This window comes from Panthera pardus, unplaced genomic scaffold (assembly GCF_024362965.1).
Source record: "Panthera pardus isolate Hobbes unplaced genomic scaffold, ASM2436296v1 HiC_scaffold_6, whole genome shotgun sequence".
NCBI lineage: Eukaryota > Metazoa > Chordata > Mammalia > Carnivora > Felidae > Panthera > Panthera pardus.
The window spans coordinates 104,019,238-104,041,853 of NW_026526991.1; the positions used below are offsets into that span (position 1 = coordinate 104,019,238).

The following is a 22,616-nucleotide window of genomic DNA, read 5'->3' on the forward strand; positions in this document are numbered from 1 at the left end:
CTCTCTCTCTCTCTCTCTCTCTCTCTCTCTCAAAAATAAAACATTTAGGGGTGCCTGGGTGTCTCAGTCAGCTGAGTGTCCGACTTTGGCTCAGGTCATGATCTCGCAGTTTGTGAGTTCGAGCCCCATGTTGGAGCTATCAGCACAGAGCCTGGAGCCTGTTTCAGATTCTGTCCCCCTCTCTCTCTGCCCAACCCCACTTGTGCTCTGTTTCTCTCTCTAAAATAAATAAAAATTAAAAAAAATTTTTTTTTAATTTAAAAAATTTAGGGGCACCTGGGTGGCTCAGTCAGTTAAGCATCTGATTTCAGCTCAGGTCATGATGTCACAGTCCGTGAGTTCGAGCCCCGCATCAGGCTCTGTGCTGACAGCTCAGAGCCTGGAGCCTGCTTGGGATTCTGTGTCTGTCTCTCTCTGCCCCTCCCCCGATCATGCTCTGCATCTCTCTCTCTCTCTCTTAAAAGTAAATAAACACTAAAAAAATAATAATAATAATTAAAAATAAAACATTTAAAAAAAGAGTTACATGCTCTTCCGACTGAGCCAGCCAGGTTTCCAGGAATATGAACGTTCTGAGCAAGAGTATCATTCACCTACAGCAATAAACAGAATTATCTAACCGATAGTCAGAAAAAGTTTTTGAAAGGCAAACTGCCGTAATACAACTGTTACATTTTCATTCAATATTGCTCTTAAAAAATCCTAGATATTTTAAAGCACCTGGGTGGCTCAGTTGTTAAGCATCTGACTTCAGCTTAGGTCATGACCTCACAGCTTACGAGTTCGAGTCTCACACTGGGTGAGCTCGAGCCCTGCTTCAGGAGAGCTAGTGCTCTGCTTCGGGTAAGCACAAGCCCTGTTTCAGGTAAAACATGAACCCTGGATGAGCTCCACCTCTCTCTCTCTCTCTCTCTCTCTCTCTCTCTCCGTCTCTCCCTCTCTTTCACCTGTGCCCTCTCTCTCTCTCTCAAAAAAAAAAAAAAAAATCTTAGCGATTTTAAACATTGAAGAACAAAGCAAGCACTTTTGGAAATTGGATTTACTGTATGTGTGTATGTGTATATTATTGTTATTAATTAAAAAAGAATCTATAAAGTTTAGGCTTGTACCTCAGCAACACATTTAGGACACCTCCAGTCTCCTTTGGGCACATCAGGTAGTGGGGGAATTAAACAAAATGTATGATAGCTGTCATCACATCCATCACACAAAAGCAATTTATCTTCATTATTTCCCCGACCACAAAACATACAAACATAGAGATCAACCTGTTAGAAAACAAACAAAATAAAAGTCTATTTTCTACAATAAGTAATACTGAATTTTTACCAGGAATTCCTTAATTGAAACAAAATAATGTATACTAAAAAGTACACATAACTTAAATCCTGAATATTTTTTAAATGACTGTATTTAAACAGGTTTTCATAAAATCTCCTCAATTTCCTCAGCACTTCTACTTAATAAAAGCATATCAAGGTATCAGAATAAAGAAAGACTTTCTAGACCACTTGAAAGTCAATTTCTATAAATAAAATACACCATGTCATCCTTCCTATACACAAACACTCTTTGTAGAGAATGAATACTGAGCACTGTCCACAATACAGCTCAAGAATTTAGATTCTTATTCTCTCATTCACAAGGTATACGTGAGTATAACTTAGGGGAAGAGTCAATGTAAATGGACAAAGCAAGGTTAACATTACATAAACGAAAGCTGCAACTTTAAATTTACCATCCAGTCCTCTAACCAAATGAACTAACCAAATGGCATACTAATACATAACGAGATAAAAAAGTGCAAAACTAAAAATAAATCCTTTCCCTCCTGACACATCTCAGAACACTTACAAAGTTAACAGAGAGAGTTCCTTTCCGTTGTCTCATTTGCATGTTAAATGCGTCTGACCTGTTGGTAACTTTTCGTCTTCGGGAGACCTCATCTTGAAATAAAAATAGTTATATAATAATAGTAAAAACTAATGTTGAGAGCTTACTCTGGACCAGACACTACTTAAAATTATTTAAATTAAATCTCACAACACTATGAGGTAGATATGCTACTATCCCCATTGAAGATAAAGAATCTAAAGTATAGAGAAGTAACTTGCCCAAAATCATAAAGCCAGTCAGAGGCAGATTTGGGAATCCATTCCAGGCAATCAAGCTCTAGAGAGCTTAACTACTAATTCTATACTGCCTGTATGTAGTACTTATCAGGGACTAACTTGAGACTAGTTTTCAGATCACTGCCAGCCAGCCAATGCATTAAGTACAAGAATGAAAAAGACAATTAAGTGCTTAATTCTTAAAAGGGTGATAATAAATATCATAATGTATTTGGTAAGTCCTATCACACTGAATGTTTTTAGAGTGATGGGACAATATTATCTGATCCTCCAGAGTTCTTGTCCACAATCTGAATTGTGATTTATATCATGAAATGGATAATAACTAATGTAACTTGTGATTATAGCACTTCATTAAATTCATATATACTAAAAACAAATCCAACACAACCTTTGTTAAACTGAGTTTTCAAATTGACATGTACATAGAACAGCAAAACTTGACCTTTACATTAGAAATTTTACTCACAAGAAGTTTCAAACATACTAAGCTGAGAGTAACTAGGCTTTCTTCACAGTTTTTTTTAAATGAAGTGTCATAATGTATCAAGATAATTATGGAAAAACAACAAAGTTGGAATTAGAATGTAAGTCATGAACTCCCCGCAGTACATGTCAATAGTAAAGGTCACGGAACCCTGTCTCTGAATTTAAAAGCTTTAGATCACCAAGTAAGAACCATTTATTTCACCACTCTCTCATAAACTAAAGCATTCAGAAACTATAAATTTCTGTGTCACGTATCAGACATAAAAATGAAAATTTATCTCTTTCAAATATAAAAATTCAATAAAATATGGTTCCTCAAGGCTTAAATTCAAGATTATCTGCCATAAAGGGTGATCTAAAAACCATACTGCAAGTTTACACTCAAGAAAATCCCAAGGCAGACCGCAATTCAAATATTATTTTTATTACCTTATTTCTTTTCATGACCAAATAACAGATTTTACCTTCTTTATCTTTTGCTCCCATCGCTAGGCCCACAACCTTAGGGCCAGCCCCAAAAATTCGAAGTTTCTTCAGTTCCGTGTTTCTATTCACCTCTCCAGATTCTGACTAAAACAATAAACAAAACTCGTATTATCTAATTATTCTGATTCATATATTTATTTTCCTAACCAAGAAAAATTTCAAGATCCTCTTCAAAATGAGAAAAAAATTAACTGATTTCTTCTCTCTAAATCCACTCACTGCCTCATTACAACAGTTGAACAGTCATCCAAGCACTATGCAACACCCAGCTTCCTTTCAACAAAAGAAAATCTATCTCTAAGAAAAGCACAGTTGTCAATTAAGTTCTGTCCAGAGACAAATAATACTGGTGATAACCAATATAATACTGGTAATAACTCAACAGAGATCCTCACTTCTAACTTGCTAATGGACATCCTTCTTTGAACAGAAGGCAGTATGCCTAGTCCATGAGATGAATGATTATCCTAAGCCAATCATGCCATTTCTCATTATTAGTGATGACCTAGCCAGAGGTAGAAATGTTACCCTGGTCTAGCCAATGAGACACAAAGAATGTCTACTGGAAGTCTTTTGGGAAGATGTTCATCTTCTAATAAGAAAAAGCTTCTCGAAGAGTAAGCCTTTTGTCCCAACTTCCTTCCATACTGCTAGGAGATTCACCTGGTGAAAGTATGGTGCTGGACTATGCAGCAACCACAATGCAATTAGGAAGAAATATATTACCCACACACTGAAGAAAGCAAGGCAGAAAGATGGAAAGAGCCTGGCCCTTCATGGCAATGTGCAGTTGCTGCATCAATCCTAGAACTACCTGTACCTGTAAATCTTATGTGAAAAACGTGTCCTTATGTGAAAACTGTGTTGTTAATGTTTAAACTGATGTCATTTGGCATTCTAGTACTTGAAGACGAGAGCATCCTGGTAGACACAAGTGTTACATCATGAATTCAGATGGCCCATACGCTCTGAATGTACACTAAATAAATAACCAAAATTTACTAAAAATATAGTCAGTAAGAATAAAAATAAACCAGGACAAAATACAGAGTACCTCATGATCATATAAGAACCAAACTACCTATGATCATATAAGAGCCAAACCAACCAAAATGGCATTTTAATACACATAAACTTTGATTTGATTATACTAATTTAAGTATAATGGAGAAATTGGCTCAAACTTAGTGTCACTAATGAGACATATTGGCATTATGGGCTTCATTCTAAAGTATAAATATGCTAAGGATTTGATAACCCTTCACAAACTGTTTTCTTTTTTTTCCTTGTAAATTATGCTTTAATTTCTGCAATCAGATATGATGCAGTGAGATACAAGTATAAACTTTCATTGTACCTCCAGAAAATAAAAAGCACATTTATACAGATATAGCCCAACAGCTTATTCCCTTAAAAAAAAAAAAAGTTTTGAATGTAATTAAAGGTAATTTATCTTCAGTGTAAAACCTTGAATGTATAAACGAGCTTTCAAAAAGCTCACTAATGAGGTTGCAGATGAAAAACAACTCTAGCAGAGAAAAGCAAGTGATGTGATAGAAGAAGGGGGAGTGGGGTATCTTTCATAACTTGTTTCTTGTTTAAGAGACTGATGGAAGGCTTGTCAAAGACACTGAGCTAGAAAATAACAAACGACAAATGGATTTAGAAAAGGTAATAATGTTTGAGGTGTACTGAATTCAGCATACCTGCCGTGGCCACCAAGAAGTACACGTGTATACGTATATTCTACACACACACACACACATCCCAGGTAAACAGAAAAGAAACATGGTGTCAAGACATATTTAGGAGAGTTAGGCGCCTGGGTGGCTCAGTCAGTTAAGCTTCTGACTTCGGCTCAGGTCATGACCTCGTGGTTGATGGGCTCAAGCCCCACTCTGGGCTCAGTGCTAACAGCTCAGAGCCTGGAGCCTGCTTCAGATTCTCTGTCTCCCTCTCTCTCTGTCCCTCCCCTTCTTGCGTTCTGTCTCTCTCTCCCTCTCAAAAATAAATAACCATGGTGTCAAAACATATTTAGGAGTCTTGGGGCACCTGGATGTCTCAGTCAGTTAAGCATCCAACTCTTGATTTCAGCTCAGGTAGAGATCTCACAGTTCATGCGTTCAAGCCCCACAGCAGGATCTGTGCTGACAATGTGGAGCCTGCTTGGGATTGTCTCTCTCTCTCTCCCTATCTGCCCTTCCCCCGCTCACTCTGTCTCTCTCTCAAAATAAACTTAAGAAAAAATTTTAAAAAATAAAATGAAATAGAATAAAATAAAATAAAATTAAATAAATAAATAAATATTGAGAATTTAAGATACAACAGGGCACCTGGGTGACTCAGTCAGTGAAGTGTCCAACTTCAGCTCAGGTCATGATCTCAAGGTTCATGAGTTCAAGCCCTATGTTGAGCTCTGTGCTAACAGCTCAGAGCCTGGAGCCTGCGTCAGATTCTGTGTCTGCCTCTCTCTCTCTCTCTACCCCTCCCCCATTCATACTCTGTCTCTCTCTCTCTCTCTCTCTCTCTCTGTCTTTCTCTCTGTGAAAAATAAACATTTAAAAAAAATTTTTTAAAAACATTAAAAAAAGAATTTAAGATATAAAACAGATGAACATAAGGGAAGGGAAGCAAAAATAATATAAAAACAGGAAGGGGAACAAAACATAAGAAACCCTTAAACAGAGAGAACAAACTCAGGGTTGCTGGAGGGGTTGTGGGTGGGGGCATGGGGTAAATGGGTAAGGGGCATTAAGGAGGACACTTGTTGGGATAAGCACTAGGTGTTATATGTAGGGGGTGAATCACCAGACTCTACTCCTGAAATCATTATTGCACTATACGCTAACTTGGATGTAAATTTAAAAATAAATAAATAATAGGGGCACCTGGGTGGCTCAGTCGGTTAAGCATCCGACTTCAGCTAAGGTCATGATCTCGCGGTCTGTGAGTTCGAACCCCGCACCAGGCTCTGTGCTGACAGCTCAGAGCCTGAGGCCTGCTTCAGATTCTATGTCTCCTTCTTTCTCTGTCCCTGACTCACTTGTGCTCTGTCTCTCTGTGTCTCTCTCTCTCTCTCTCTCTCTCTCAAAAAAAAAGTAAACATTGGGGCGCCTGGGTGGCTCAGTCAGTTAAGCGTCCGACTTTGGCTCAGGTCATGATCTCGCAGTCCGTGGGTTCAAGCCCCGCGTCGGGCTCTGTGCTGACAGCTCAGAGCCTGGAGCCTGTTTCAGGTTCTGTGTCTCCCTCTTTCTCTGACCCTCCCGTGTTCATGCTCTCTGTCTCAAAAATAAATAAATGTTAAAAAAAAATTTTTTTTAAAGTAAACATTAAAAAATAAATAAATAAATAATGAAGTAAATAAATTAACATTAAAAAAAATTTTTTTAAAGACATATTTAGGAGTCTTGAGTGTATAGGTAGTACCTGAAATCACAGGGTAGATACACAGCTAGGGAGACTAAAGATAGGAAACGACTAAAAACACCAAGTAAAAGGCAATGAGAAAAGAGAACAAAGATGACTAAGGAAAGGTCAGAGAGTGAAGACAATAACCAGGAGAGAGGCATCATGAAAGCCAAAGAAAAATCAAGGTAACTAAATTTCAAGGAGAGGAGTCAACAATCATATTAAATGTATATGTGACCAGAGATGAAGTAGGATAAGAAATTAAAAAAAAATGTACTCAGCTTCTAACAATTATTAACTCAGTGGTAACTTAGGCAGTGCAGTTTCAATAAAATGATTTTACTCAATGTCAGATTACAGAGTATAAAAGCTAAGCAAAGAGGCACCTGGGTGGCTCAGTTGGCTGAATGTCCAACTTTGGCTCAGGTCATGATCTCGCAGTCTGAGTTCCAGCCCCTCACTGGGCTCTGTGCTGACAGCTCAGAGCCTGGAACCTGCGTTGTATTCTGTGTCTCCTCTTTCTCTGCACCCCCCCCAACCCACTTATGCTCCTTCTCTCTCAAAAATAAAAAAATAAAAAAGTAAAAAAGCTACACAGATACTGAGGAAACAAGACAACACAGACTATTTTTCAAGAAACTTCACTTAGAGGGGCACCTGGGTGGCTGTCAGTTGGGCATCCGACTTCAGCTCAGGTCATAATCTTGCGGTTTGTGAATTTAAGCCCCATGTCGGGCTCTGTGCTGACATCTCAGAGCCTGGAGCCTGCTTCAGATTCTCTCCCTCTCTCTCTGCCCCTCCCCTACATGCGCTCTGTCTCTCTCTCTCAGAAATAAATACTAAAAAAAAATTTTTTTAAATATAAAAAAAATGAAGTTCATTTAGAGAGGCAAGGAGTAAGGCACTATCTAGGAAGAGAGTTTTTGTTTTAAGATGATACATAAACATGTTTACACTGGGGGTAAAAGAAGATCCAAGCAGACAGAGAAGGTAGGAGAGAAAGATTTCACAACTGGTAATATTGAAATCACTAAAGAAGCCAGAAAGGATGGATGTGGAAGGATTATCCTTAGAGACAAAGGTACCCTTTGCCCACTGAGATTGGCAGAAATTAAGAATGAATACTAACAATTCTGTGTATGGGGCAAGAAGTTGAAGGAGTTCTACCAGAAAGCCTTTATTTTCTTTCTGAAACTGAAGACTAGGAATGAGGCAGACTTGGCAATACAGTAATTAGGGATAAATTGAGAGTTGAAGAAATTCTTTTCTTTTTTTAATGTTTATTTATTTTAAGAAAAAAAAAAAGAGAGAGAGAGGGAGCACACATACCCAAGACAGGGAGGGACAGAAAGAGAAACCCATGCAGGCTCTGCACTCTCAGCTCATATCTCACCAAGTGTGAGATCCTGAGCCAAAATCAAGAGTTAGATGCTTAACTGACTAAGCCACCCAGGCGCCCAAGAGTTATAGAAAAATTTTTTTTAATGTTTGTTTATTTTTAAGAGAGAGACAGAGTGTGAGTGCGGTGCAGCAGAAAGGGAGACACAGAATCTGAAGCAGGCTCCAGGCTCTGAGCTGTCAGCACAGAGCCTGACACAGAGCTCGAACTCACAAGCTATGAGATCATGACCTGAGCCAAAGTCGGACACTTAACCAACTTAGCCACAAAGGCGCCCCAAGAAATTCTTGCTGGCTCAGTCAGAAGAGAATGTGATTCTTGATCTCAAGGTTGTTGAGTTCAAGCCCCACAGTGGGTGTAGAGATTAAATAAATACATACACATACACACACACACACACACACACACACACACACACACGAATGAATGAATGAATGAATGAATAAAATGAATGAGGGAATGAATGAATAGATCTTTGGGAAAAAAAATTCTAAAATAGTTCTACTTTCTACCTGATATCAATCAATCTGACTACAGTGACAATTATTACAATAGGTAAAACATTCTATGCTGTCCTTTTCTTATAATATGTACAGGCAATCAGCAGCAGGACTTTTTCTGGTTTCAGAAGGAACATCAAAAAATTTCATCACAAGCTGGCCAATGATTAGATGCGCAGGGCCACTTGGGGCAACTCTTCAAAAGTGAATCATCATGTCAGAGACTAGTCTTCAACTGTTTCAGGTCTTAAAATAGAATCATCACTATATACCCAAAGATGATCAGAACTTCTGAGATCAACCACAGAAATAAAAATCTAAACCAGAGTTTACCAATTTATAATGGTTTACAATTAGGAATTTCTACTGATATGTGCGCCTGGGTGACTCAGTCAGTTAAGCATCCAACTCTTGATTTCAGCTCAGTTCATGATCATACGATCTGAGTCCTGTGTCAGGCTCTGCCCTGACAGTGCGAAGCCTGCTTGGGATTCTCTCTCCCCCTCTCTCTGCTCCTCCCCTACTTGTTCTCTGTCTCAAAATAAATAAACATTAAATAAAAATTTTTAAAGAAAGAATTCCTACTATGGTAAATGTAAGTTATAAATACTATGTAATTATAATATAACTAAATTATGAATTACTGATTTATATTATATATTGATAACTCACTAATTAATGAATATGTTATAACTTATAATTCACTTTCCAATGAATTTCTATTAAATTCACACTCCTCATTCAAGACACTTACTTTCTGTTATCAAAGTACTTAAGAAGCTAAATTATTATTAAGGAGATTATTTAAGGAGCATAAATTCAGGGGCGCCTGGGTGCCTCAGTCAGTTAAGTGTCCAATTTTGGCTTGGGTCATGATCTCACAGTTCATGAGTTCAAGCCCCACATTGGGCCATTGGGCTCTGTGCTGACAGCTCGGAGCCTAGAGCCTGCTTCAGATTCTGGGTCTCCCTCTCTGTCTATCCCTCCCCAACTTGTTCTCTCTCTTTCTCTCTCTCAAAAATAAACATAAAAAAAAAAAAAAAAAAAGAGAGGCGCCTGGGTGGCTCAGTCAGTTAAGTGTCTGACTTCAGCTCAGGTCATGATCTCGCAGTTTGTGAGCTCGAGCCCCAGGTCGGGCTCTGTGCTGACAGCTCAGAGCCTGGAGCCTGCTTCCGATTCTCTGTCTCCTCATCTCTCTGCCTCTCCCATGTTCATCCTCTGTCTTTCTCTGTCTCTCAATAATAAACATTAAAAAAAATTTTAATAAATAAAATAATATAAAATAAAGAACATGAATTCAGAGCAAAGAAAGCTGCCATGGCATGAAAGACAGATATCCCCTGAGCTCTAGAAAAGCAAGATGAAATATCACTACCTTCCTTTCTACTAACAGAACTCCTCACAACCCTAGATCCAATAAGTCTTATTAATAATGAATAGACCAAGTCCCTTCTCTGATTCCCACTTTCTTTTGTTTTTTTAGTGTTGATTTATTGACTGAGAGAGAGAGTGCATGAGCAGGGTAGGAGCAGAGAGAGGAGAAAGAGAATCTGCTGCTTGATTCCACAAACTGTGAGATCATGACATGAGTGGAAATTCAAGAGTCAGATGCTTAGCCTACTGAGCAACCCAGCCCACCCAGCCACCCATCCCCCTCCATTCCTACTTTCAGTGGGAACCATTTCCATTCTTACAACACAATGTTTCTTTAGATATATTAAAATCAATGATTAGGATCAAGTTAAGCTGCTCTTCTGATCCAACCACAGGTTAAATGAAACATATCTAAGAGTTATAAGGGCATCTCGCTGTCAACCTACAGACCTGTCTTTACCAACAACTTTAAAAAATGTAACTTTGAGGGCCACAAATGGGAATGGGAAAAGGAGGACAAGGAAACACAAAAAGGAAGTTAAGGCATTTTTTTCTGAAAAAATTACTTTAGGCTACAGGAACACTCTAGAAGTTAACAATGGAATGGTTCAGACACAAGCTCATACTCTAGCTTTTAAAGGAATGAGTGAAAAATAAAACCACCCTCTCCTACTCCTCTCACTTCTACTAACCATGAAAATATAATATACTACAGATCATCAGCATGTCTATAACGCTGGCCCTACAATACCCAGTCACCCTCTGATTTGTCATCCCTCTCAGAAACTGTTCAAAATTAACAAAAAGCTTGCTAAATCAAATCAAACTGAATTTTATAATTTCTTCCCTGTTTATTGTAAAAGTAAATGAAAAATAGGCCTCTTCAAGTTCTAAAGAACAACAGTATGTGACTGCCTCCAATAACCACGTAACTGTTCTGCAGTCAATGCACTTAAAACGCATGTTAAAAATGATCCATGGAAGCTGATACCTGAGACTTGACACGTCTTGTTCTTTTCGGCAGAATGTTCACTCTTGTGCCTGGCTCTGGGGAAGTTTGGACATCAGTGCCAAGAACCTCGGGCTCTACTTTTTCCTTTAGATCTAAATTAGGCATTTGTACACCCTAAAGAATCAGAGCACACAAAGAGAGCAGATTCATTGATAAGAAGTCAGATTTGAGAATCAGGAGAAAAATAATAAATTTCCAATAAATCCCCAAAATTACATGAAAGCAGGTGATAGTTCTACCCACCAATCGATCTACAGATTCAAGACAATCCCTATCAAAATCCTAGCGGGCTTTTGTTGTAGAAATTGAGAAGTCAGTCCTAAAATTTATGTGGAAATGCAAATTGTTTGGAAATTCTGAAAAAAGTAGAACCAAGTTGGAAGACTTATACTACTGGATATCAAAACTTACTATAAAGCTATAGTACTCAAGACAGCACAGTATTAGTATCAGGGTAAATATATGGATCAAAGAACAAAACGGAGACCAGAAATAAACCTACATTTATAGTCAACTGATTTTCAACAAAGGTGTCAAGATAAATGGGAAAATTTAAACAAATGATACTGGTACAACTGGATATTCCTAACAACCCCCCACAAACGAACTTACACTTTTACCTCATACTACACACACACACACACACACACACACCCTGAAAATGGATCTCATACCTAAATATAAAAGTTAAAACTATAAAACTTCTAGATGAAAACAAAAAGTAGCTTTGGGGCCTTGGGTTAGGAAAAGATTTCTTAGGACAATAAAAGCACAATCCATAGAAGCAGGGAGGAGGGAAATCAATAAACTACTCTTCAAACAGACACCATTATAAAAATGAAAAGGCAAACCACAGACTAGCAGAATATATTTGTAAAATCATATATCTGATAAATGACTTGTATCCAGATTATATAGCAAACTCTTAAAAGAAGTGTAAGATGACAAACAACCCAATAAAAAAAAGGTCGGAACAGACACTTCATCAAGGAAGATATGCAAATGCTAATATGCACATGAAAAGATGCACACCATTGATCATTAAGGAAATGAAAATTAAAACCACAATGAGATACCACTACACACCCACTAGAATGGCTATAAGCAAAAAAACTGACAATATCAAGTGTTGGCAAAGACGAAGAAACTGGAGGCCTCTACATTACTGGTGGGAATGTAAAATGGTTCAGCCACTTTGAAAAACAGTTTGGCAGTTTCTTAAAAAGTTAAACATAAACTTACCATATAACCCAGCAATTCCACTCCTAGGTATCTACCCAAGAGAAATGAAAACATATGTCCACACAAAGACTTATACATGAATATTCATAGCATTTATTCATAATAGCCATAAACTGGAAACAATCTAACTGCCCACCAACTGGTAGATGGATAAACAAATATGGTATATCCATACAATGGAATATTGTCAGCCATAAAAAAGAATGAAGTACTAATACAGGCTAAAACATAGATGAACCTTCAACATTAGGCTAAGTGAAAGAAGCCAGACACAAAATTATATTGTATGATTCCATCTTTATGAAATTTCCACAAAGGCAAAAAACTACAGAGCCAGAAAGCAGATCAGCTGTTATCTGGGTTTGAGGGTAGGAATAGGAACCAACTACAATTAAACACAAAGGAACTTTCTGGGCTGATGGAAATATTCTAAAACTGAATTGTGGTGATTACTGCATAAATATGTAATTTATTAAATTTATTCAGTATCTACAATGACTGAATTCTATGGTATGCAAATTATACCTCGATAAAGCTGTTAAAAAAAATACATGAAACCAAGAGGAATTTTTCAAAAAGCTTAAGTCATGAGGATTTATTTTAAATAAATAAGAAAATAGCCTTCATTCCCATTAGCCTTTATCTTGTAAACCACCAAAAACGGCCGCAATTTTTAAACTACACCTTGCTATCCCAAATTTTGGTACCAGGAGAAATTTAACTTCCTATACTTAGTAAACTGCTAACTTGTTATGGTGAACACAGTCTAACATTCCAATTTGGCCCACTGGATTTATCCACTCCTAAAAAAAAAAAAAAAATGATGCATCTCACCATAAGGCTGACACCAGATTGGAAAAGCTCATATGGGTAGAGAATTCTTTCATAGTGTGACTTCAAAAGAGACCCAGTTCCTTTTCCTGGCAGATATCCCAAGCGACTACCCACTTTAGACCATTTCTTCTCCTTGGTGACCATTTCAAAACCTCCTTTGCTGGCAACAATCTGAAAACAAAGTAAACATTATTTAAGAAAAAAACACAGATTCATGTATTCTGACTCTATATCTGTCTGCTAAATACAAAAATTATTCTGAGCTTACATTTCTAATTTCCTTTCCACAATACCCATAAAATTGTAACTTGTCAACACTTAAAGTATGAAATAAAGACAATGATTTTTTGAAGTTTTAATGTTGTGTCTATTTTCCATGAACTAGGCACTCAAAAACATTTCATGATTTACACTTTGTACGTTACATACCTTGAGAAAACTAAACAGGTTTATGTACTCAATATCCACAAGGAACTCAAAATATAAAATATGAATTAAAAACAGACCAAAAATGAACGTAAGAATAAATGTTAAGTTAAAGGGCGCCTGGGTGGCTCAGTTGGTTAAGTGTCTGACTTCGGCTCACGTCATGATCTCACGGTTCATGGGTTCGAGCCCCACCTCAGGCTCTGTGCTGACGTTCAGAGCTTGGAGCCTGATTCGGTTCTGTGTCTCTCTCTCTCTCTCTCTCTTTGCCCCTCCCCTGCTTGCGCTCTGTCTCTCCCTCTCTCTCCTCTCTAAAAAATAAACATTAAAAACAAAATTTTTTTAAAGAATAAATTAAGGGGCGCCTGGGTGGTTCAGTCAGTTAGGCCACTGACTTTGGGTCAGGTCATGATCTTGCACTCCGTGAGTTCAAGCCCCACATCGGGCTCTGTGCTGACAGTCTGCTTCGGATTCTGTGTCTCCTTCTCTCTCTTCCCCTCTGCCTCTTATGCTCTCTGTCTCTCTCAAAAGTAAATAAATATTAAAAAAAAAAAAAAAAGAATAAATTAAGTTAAGGGCGCCTGGGTGGCTCAGTCGGTTGAGCATCTGACTTTGGCTCAGGTCATGATCTCGTGGTCTGTGAGTTTGAGCCCCGCGTCGGGCTCTGTGTTGACAGCTTGGAGCCTGGAGCCTGCTTCAGATTCTGTGTCTCCCTCTCTCTCTGCCTCTCCCCTGCTTATACTCTGTGTCTCTCAAAAATAAGTAAATGTTAGGGGCGTCTGGGTGGCGCAGTCGGTTAAGCGTCCGACTTCAGCCAGGTCACGATCTCGCGGTCCGTGAGTTCGAGCCCCGCGTCAGGCTCTGGGCTGATGGCTCGGAGCCTGGAGCCTGTTTCCGATTCTGTGTCTCCCTCTCTCTCTGCCCCTCCCCCGTTCATGCTCTGTCTCTCTCTGTCCCAAAAATAAATAAAAAAAAAACGTTGAAAAAAAAATTAAAAAAAAAATAATAAGTAAATGTTAAGGAAAAAAAAGGATAAATTAAGCTATAAATTAAGTTATATAGGACACAAAATGAACATAAATCGTGAATTAGAAAATGTACTAAATACCTTACAGAATTTAACAAAAACGTCAAGCAAACAGGGGCACCTGAATGGCTTAGTCAGTTGAGCATCCAACTCTTGATTTTGGCTCAGGTCATGATCTCAAGGTCATGAGATCAAGCCCCACGTGGGACATGGAGCCTGTTTGGGATTCTCCCTCTCCCTCTGTCCCTCCTACCCCAAAAGAGAGGAAAGAAAGAAAGAGGAAACAAAAGAAAAATGTCAAGCAAACAATGGATTCAGAGGATATTTTGGAAAAGGCTATACTTTTTCAAAAGGAGAAGTTTTACATGGAAGTTTATGAAGGAATGATGGAGAAAAATCAGATTACAGTAGCAGACTTACTAGAGAACATACCATAGAATGTATTAATGTAGGAAAAGATGAGATAAACTGGCCAATGTGGCTGAATGCTCCCATCAAATGAGGCACCAAATAGGGGCACTGGGGTGGCTCAGTCAGTTGAGCATCCAACTTCAGCTCAGGTCATGATCTTGTGGCTCGTGAGTTGGAGCCCCACATCAGGCTCGCTGCTGTCAGCACAGAGCCCACTTCAGACCGTTGTCCAACCTCTCTCTGTGCCCCTCCCCTCTTCACACTCTCTCTCTTAAAAATGAATAAACATTTTTTCAAAAAGACACTATATAGAATACACATGTATCAAGGTTCCCTGTCTTCCAGAAGTTGATACTGTATGTCTCAGACAGTCTTCAGTTGACTAACAACAGAATAAAAAGGACTGTGACATAATCATTTAACTCAAAAAAAATTTTTTTTCCTCTTTGAGTACATACTACTGTATTTCTCTGTATCAAAAAAAAAAGTTAAGAGAGGGGTGCCTGGCTGGCTCAGTCGGTGGAGCAGGAGACTCTTGATCTCAGGGCCATGAGTTTGAGCCCCACATTGAGCACAGAGCTTACTTTAAAAAAAAAAAAAAAAAAAAAAGTTAAGAAACAAGTTAAACATAGAATTACCATATGATCCAACAATTGCACCCAAAAGAACTGAAAACAGGGATTTAAACAGATACCTGCAAACCAATGTTCACAGCAACATTATTCACAATAGTCAAAAGGTAGAAACAATCCAAAGGTCCATCAGGAGATGAATAAACCAAATGTGATATACATACAATGGAATATTATTCAGCCTTAAAAAGGAATAAAATTAATACACGTGACATGATGAACCCTGAAAACATTATGTTAAGTAAAATAAGCCAAACACAAAAAAATGAATATTTTATGATTCCACTTATATGAAACACCTAGAATAAGCAAATCTATAGAGAGGGGAAGTAGAAAAGAGGTCTGAAGGAAAAGTGGAAGTTCTGGAAACGAAGAACAGTGATGGTTCTATATTGTGAATGTACTTAATGCCACTGTACCCTTAAAAAATGGTAACTTTTATGTTACACAGATTTTACCACAACTTTTTGTAAAAGGCTAAGAACATGGACTCTGGAGCCAGATTTCCAAAGTTCAAATCCCAGCTCTACTACTTAATAATTGTATGACCTTGGGCAACTTATACAATGTGTCTTGGAGTATTCACTATTATTAAAATATTAATAATTTAACAGCACCCACACTTTATTATGAGGCAGTTGTGAAGACAAACTAAATAAAACATGAAAAACCAGGACAAAATAAGCACTGTATCAATGTGAGCAGTATTATAATATCTACGTGTGTGGGCAGGAAGTATGCGTGCTATAAATAAGCAAATGTTTTCAGTGCTTGTGCTCTACAACGCTATGATAGACGAAGATGAACTTACACCAAAGCAAAATTTCCCTCTACAGAAGTATGTGAAAGCTTGGTAGAAAACACATAAGTTCACATGCACAAGAGCTGAACACATCTCTAATTCCTTAGCTGTTTTTATCACACCCTCAGAGAAGCCCCCTCTGAGGCTAACCAGGGAAAAATTATAAAGAGAAGAAAGTTTATTTTTCCAATTTTGTAGTGTAGAGGAAGACACAATGAAGGTGTTTTAGAGGGCTGTCTGGAAGTAAGCAGATGAAGCAGAATGCCTTTCATTCATATTTTCCAGTGCTTCTATACTGTCAGCTACTGTTCTAGGTGCTTGAGACACATCTGTGAATAAAACAAAGATCTTTACCTTCGTGGTGCTTACATTTTAGGGTGAAAAACAGGCAATACACATAATATGTAAATTTGAAAGTAATAAATCCTGTGGAAGAAATTTTAAAAACCAGTTAAAAGGCCTCACACGTAGCAGAGTGAAGGTTAACTGAAGTATTAAACAGTCACAAAAAACTTCATTACAAAGGTGAAATGTGAGGAAAGACTCCTTCAAGATGAGGCAGTTACCCAAACAGATACACAGGGAACAGTAAGAGGAAGGGCCCCATGTTAGAATCATGCCTCAAGTGTTTGAGGAGCAATAAGGAAGCCACTGTGGCTGAAGCAAGTGGGGAGAAGTTAGAAAGGAAACAGAAGCTCTCTTAGTAATCTTTATTATACAATTATCACCATTACATTACACAATACTCTATATTCAAAGCACTTCAAGCTCAATTTCCATTAGTAATGATATATCTTCATGGATCCAGTCATGCTTTCCCACCCAGTTTTAAGATGATTACCAGCATGCAGCTGTGAAAATAACAGCACAGAGTACAGCCAAGAAATAAGATAAAACTATCTCACAAAGAAATCAAAACTATGACTTTGGCATCATGCATACAACACTCTAACAATCTAACAAGGCCCGATACTATCAAAACACACAAAACTTTACACTTGGTTTTCTTCAGCTGACAGATTCAAGAATTATCATGTATGATTTCAAAATATAAACCATTTACTCCAAACATTTTGCCATGAAATATATCACACCACTATCACTAGAAAAATATCACTTATGAGCCATGCCCTACAAAAGATGCCATGCACTTAAACTGAACAAAGTGGAGACAAGCCCTTAATCAAAATTTAACCAAAGAGTCATGTTAATCAAGGCCAAAATTTCAGTCCAGTGTAAAACTAAGTCTGGTTAGCAAGAGAATTTTAACAGACATGAAGTAGTAGTGTTCTACTTAAAAGCTCTCTCTCAAGCATCCATTAAAAAGACAGTAAAGGAACAAAAAGGCAAAGGACCAAGAAAAAAGCAGATGTAGAAGTGAAAACCTAGCAGGCAGAACCAAAAACCAACCAAGTACCTTCAACAGAAGAAAGTCAAGGAGAAGCTTTCCAATACAGAACCTGGAAAGGCTTAAGAAATGGAAGCAGCAGTACCTTTAAAATCAGAGATGGCAATAAAACAGAGAACAGGACTGGCTGAAAACCTGTATAAAAGCAATTAGACCTCTCCCAGTCAGCACAGCCGGGCAACTATTGCTCTCTAACCCTAGCAGAAAACTAGAGATTTACTTTCAGAGAGTTTGAAAAGAAGGGACTCTACCCTAAGAGAAATATGTAAGCCAACTATAGGATCAGTCTAATAGTCTAATAATCTAGCATCAGGTTATTAGTCTCACATCCAACTAATAAAAGTTCAAAAAGAGAGAAAAGTGGAATTATCAAATACAAAAAACACAAGAAAAGTTACAAAAACTCAAAGACACGAGTTCAGATTAGAAAAGTTATCAAGTGCAATAAAAAATATTAAATGAGGAGGGGCACCTGGGTGGCTCAGTTAGTTGAGTGTCAGACTCTTGATTTCGGCTCAGGTCATGATCTCACTGTCTGTGGGTTCAAGCCCTGAGGGGAGGGAGCTCCACACTGACAGTGCAGGGCCTGCTTACGACTCCCCCCCCCCCCACCCCCCCCAACACTGGCACACACTTTCTCTCCCTCAAAATAAACTTAAAAAAACTAAAATTAAAAAAACAGGTATTAAATGAGGAAGTGGACATTCTCTCTTCAGAAGAGGTTTCCTGGAGGAGGGTTTTAGAAAGGCTATGAAGAAGGCAATAGTGTAGGTATAAATGAAGGAAGACAATATGGCACATTACATGGAGTTAAAAATCAGCTCTGAGACGGAGTGCTACCAAAGTGTTGCTTTTGCTTGGCAATGTCTCCTCCACAGTTATGCCACTGAGAAAGACAGCAAAAGGATGAAAGTCTTAGAATCATTGACTGGAATGATTCATAAATTCCCTTATGATGATCCTACTTACGATAAACTTAATAAAGACTTAGACAAAAATAAAAAGTAAATGTAAACAGCTTTGTTCATTATTGAATGCTTAGCGGGACTTTACAATTAGTGTGAAAGGTTCTGGACTCTCACTGTTAAGAATGATAGATGAACAAAGACCAAAAATCAAGGAATGGATGTCCATCTGTTAAGTGTTTAAAAAGGTGATTAAAAGCAAAACTTTAAAGGAAACAAACACGTATGTATATAATGAAGATAAACACATACTAATGCATATACCACTGTGAAATCTCAAGGCACTGGGAATAAAGATTATGTTCTATGTCTTCAAGAAAAAGAAAGCCACATAGGAAGGAACAAGAACTAATACAGCATCATTCTTCTCAAAAGCAACACTGGAAGCTGAAAGATCATGGAGTAAAGTTTCAAAACGCTAAAGGAAAACAATTTACAACCTAGACTTTTAAACCCCACCAAACTACTACTAAAGCGTAAGAGTAGACCATTTTTAGACAGGCAAAAAATTTACATTCCATTTACCTTCTTGTTCATGAAACTAACAGAAGAAATGCTTCATCAAAATAGGAGTGAACCAAGTAATAGGAAGATTTGAAACAAGGAGAGAGGCAAAGGGAATCCCCAGAATGATAACAGTGAAAGGAAGTTCTAAGCTGACAGCTAACCTTAAAAAACAAGCAGTCTGGATTGAAGCAGAAAACAGAACTCCAGAGGAGTGGCTCCAAGATCAAAGTGAAACTGATAGATTACCTGACAGGTGAAGCATATAGAGAGATTTAAACTGTTGCTGGAAAATCTGAAAACAAATTTTTGAAGGTTACAAAGAAATATTACAAAATGAAAACAAGGAGGATTATTAACCCCAAGGAAAATAAAAATTGGTATAAGGAAGCAATCATGGCACACTATAAGGCTCAGGTACAAATAATATTTGTATTTACAGTTAGAGTAAAAATGTTTGATTAATAAAAAATTGATCTAACTACACTAGAATGGAAGAGGGGAATTATGTAAGGATTTAGGTTTCCTACACCCTTTCTCCATCTTTAATGGTAGAAATACAGTGTATAATATTTAAAACTGAAAAATGAACTAGCATGAGTATATTACTTGAAATACAAAAATCAAAATCAGAAATTGCTAGGGGTGGCTCAGTCAGTTAAGCGTTCGACTTCAGCTCAGGTCATAATCTCGTGGTCTGTGAGTTCAAGCCCCACATCGGGTTCTGTGCTGACAGCTCAAAGCCTGGATCCTGCTTTGGATTCTGTGTCTCCCTCTTTCTCTGCCCCTCCCCACTCACACTGTCTCTCTGTCTCTCAAAAATGAATAAATGTTAAAAAAATAAATATAAAAATAAATGGCTAAAAGAATTGAACATGATTAGCTCTGAGGAGTGGGAATGGGAGTGGAGAGGTGGAGAAGGAAGAATGTTGGTTTTCATTTTAAGCCTTATATTTTAAAAAGTATTACATTGACAAAAAAATTTTAAGGGCTAGAATGAATGTTCCTTGCTGCACTGATTATAAACAGTAATTGTTAATGTCAAACTCCTTTAAATTATAGACATTCTAAGCAATACTTTTTATAATAAAAAATAATACCCAGGAAGACAAATGATTTAATCAACACAGGAAACCATCAAATTGACAATTTAATGACTGAGACTGAAAATTTGCTTCCCATTATAAAGTAGTGGGAATTAAAGTGTTTCAAAATCATGTCTGTAATAACACAAATTCCAGAGATGCTCACCAGCTGTCAGCCAATTATAATCTTTTCTCTTTTTAAGTAAAGGGCATACCTAACAACCTAAACGTATCAGAACTCTCATATATATAAACTCTCACATATTTTCTGTAGTTTTCACCCTGAGCTCCTTGCTACAAAGTAAAATGTCATGGTAATGAAATATTCACCCAATGACAGAAGTCAGAATAGTGATTACCTCTGGGGAGAAGTACTGACCACAAGGGAGACAAAGGAGCCTGCTAGAGCCTGTAAATGTTCTATACCCTGATCTGGGTGGTGGTTACATTAGTGTATACATATATAAAGATTGATCCAAAAAAAAAAAAAAAAAGATTGATCCAACTGTCCATTTAAGATTTGTGCATTGCACTCTAAGTTATCCCCCAACATAAAGAAAAAAAGTTCATGTGGTGAGAAGCAGCAAGCTCACCATTTAGGTGACATTTAGGAAACAAAGTATTATACCGGAAACAAAGTATTATACTGTGCAAACAAAACAACTACGAATCAAAACTTAGATCTACCTCTTAGTTTTACATCTTAGGTTTATAAGCACTCCCAAAGATTAGGGGAAAAAGATGTCCATGGGTACTTAAAAGACGAGACTACAATAAACACCAGGACAATCAAACTTAACCTTTCATCACAATATATTTTCAACATATTCTCTTAAGTATTTAAATGAGGTATATTTTACTAGTAGTTTTTCTCTTTGCACAAAAAGAAACTGGGTTTCTCAAGATGGAGTTAAACTGGCAAGATGACAAATACAATACAGAACTGTGAACAACTAGGTGTTCAGGCTAGGTTACCTCTAAAGCCCCTTTTTACTTTTGAAATGCTACAATTCAGTAAAACCAAGAATGCAATCTAATTTACCATCAGAATAATGTTAATTTTTTTTTCTTATTTGAGAAAGAGCACACTTGCATGCGCAAGCGGGGGGGGTGGGGGGAGAAAGGAAAGGAAGGAGACAGGAGAAAGAGAGAAAGAGAGACAGAGAGAGACAGAGAGAATCCCAAGGAGGCTCCCTGCTGTCAGCATGGGAGCCCAATGCGGAGCTCAAACCCATGAACCATGAGATCATGACGTGAGCTGAAATCAAGAGTCAGACACTAAACCAACTGAGACACCCAAGTATCCTCCAAGTGTTTTTTATCTACTCTTTTTTTTTTTAATGTTTATTTATTTTAGGTATTTATCTTTTAATTGGAAAATTACTGAAACAGGAACAACTTCAATTTGATAGATTATCTGCTTATATAAAATACTTATTCTAGCAAATTCCATAAAACCAAGGTACATGGAGTTTTAGCCAAAAATTACCACAACCCTATTGTTATTAATGATTAATTTTTGAAAATTTCTTTAAACTATCTAAATTGAACCAAACATATTCAGAACTTTAAACAGCATCACATAGCAAAACTTAATAATTAAGCTTTCACTGAATAAAAATGTAAAAAAGAAAAAAAATTCTTAAAATTTTTTAATAAAGACTTTTGTTTATTTATTTTCGAGAGAGAGTGAGAGAGACAGAGCAGGAGCAGGAGAGGTAGAGAGAAAGGAAGACACAGAATCCGAAGCAAGCTCCAGGCTCCGAGCAGTCAGCACAGAGCCTGACACGGGGCTTGAACTCACAAACCATGAGATCATGACCCGAGCCGAAGTCAGATGCTTAACTGACTGAGCCACCCAGGCACACCCTTAAAACTAAATTTTTATCCTAATGGTTCCCTACAAGACACAAACTCATCCCTCATATTCACATATACTTTGCTCTTTGGTATCATCAATTTTCATACAACTATACTAGGTAATTCTCAGGATGGTGCTCAATTATTGATATCAGTACTAAACTTTATCAGATGAAAGAAGCCTATAACCATATTTTAGCATAAGACTACACATCCCAGAATTTTTAGAGCATTCTAACCTGACACTAAATTTAAAATGCATTACAGGGTGCTCAGGGTGCATTACAGGTGGCTCAGTTGGTTGAATGTCCAACTCCTGATTTAGGTTCAGGTAGTGATCCTGAGGTCCTGGGATCAAGACCTGTGTCAGGCTCTGCAATAAGAGTAGAACCCACTTAAGATTCTCTCTTTCTCTCACCCTCCCCTTCTCCCTCTCCCTCCGCCCCTCCCTCAAGTGTGTGCATGGACACTCTCTCTCTCCCTCTCTCAAAAAATCATAAATTTGTTGCCTTAAAAAAATGTGTTACAAAAAATAATTTGTTTTTTTGATGTTTATTTATTGTGAGAGAAAAGAGTGAGCATAAGCAGGGGAAGAGCACAGAGAGAAAGAATCCCAAGCA

General features: G+C 37.6%; 1 protein-coding gene across 2 annotated transcripts in view; it reads right to left on the reverse strand.

The window, feature by feature from the left end:
- The window catches only part of KDM5A (lysine demethylase 5A), a 97,469-nt gene that overhangs the window by 69,310 nt on the left and 5,543 nt on the right, over positions 1-22,616 (reverse strand). For both annotated transcript variants that reach the window (XM_019464910.2, XM_053895828.1), the window contains exons 4-8: positions 12,877-13,047; positions 10,780-10,914; positions 3,086-3,191; positions 1,855-1,946; positions 1,110-1,268 (exon numbers count right to left, since the gene is read on the reverse strand). In XM_019464910.2, coding sequence (XP_019320455.2) covers positions 1,110-1,268; positions 1,855-1,946; positions 3,086-3,191; positions 10,780-10,914; positions 12,877-13,047 — 663 coding nt within the window. The remainder of the gene's footprint in view (positions 1-1,109; positions 1,269-1,854; positions 1,947-3,085; positions 3,192-10,779; positions 10,915-12,876; positions 13,048-22,616) is intronic.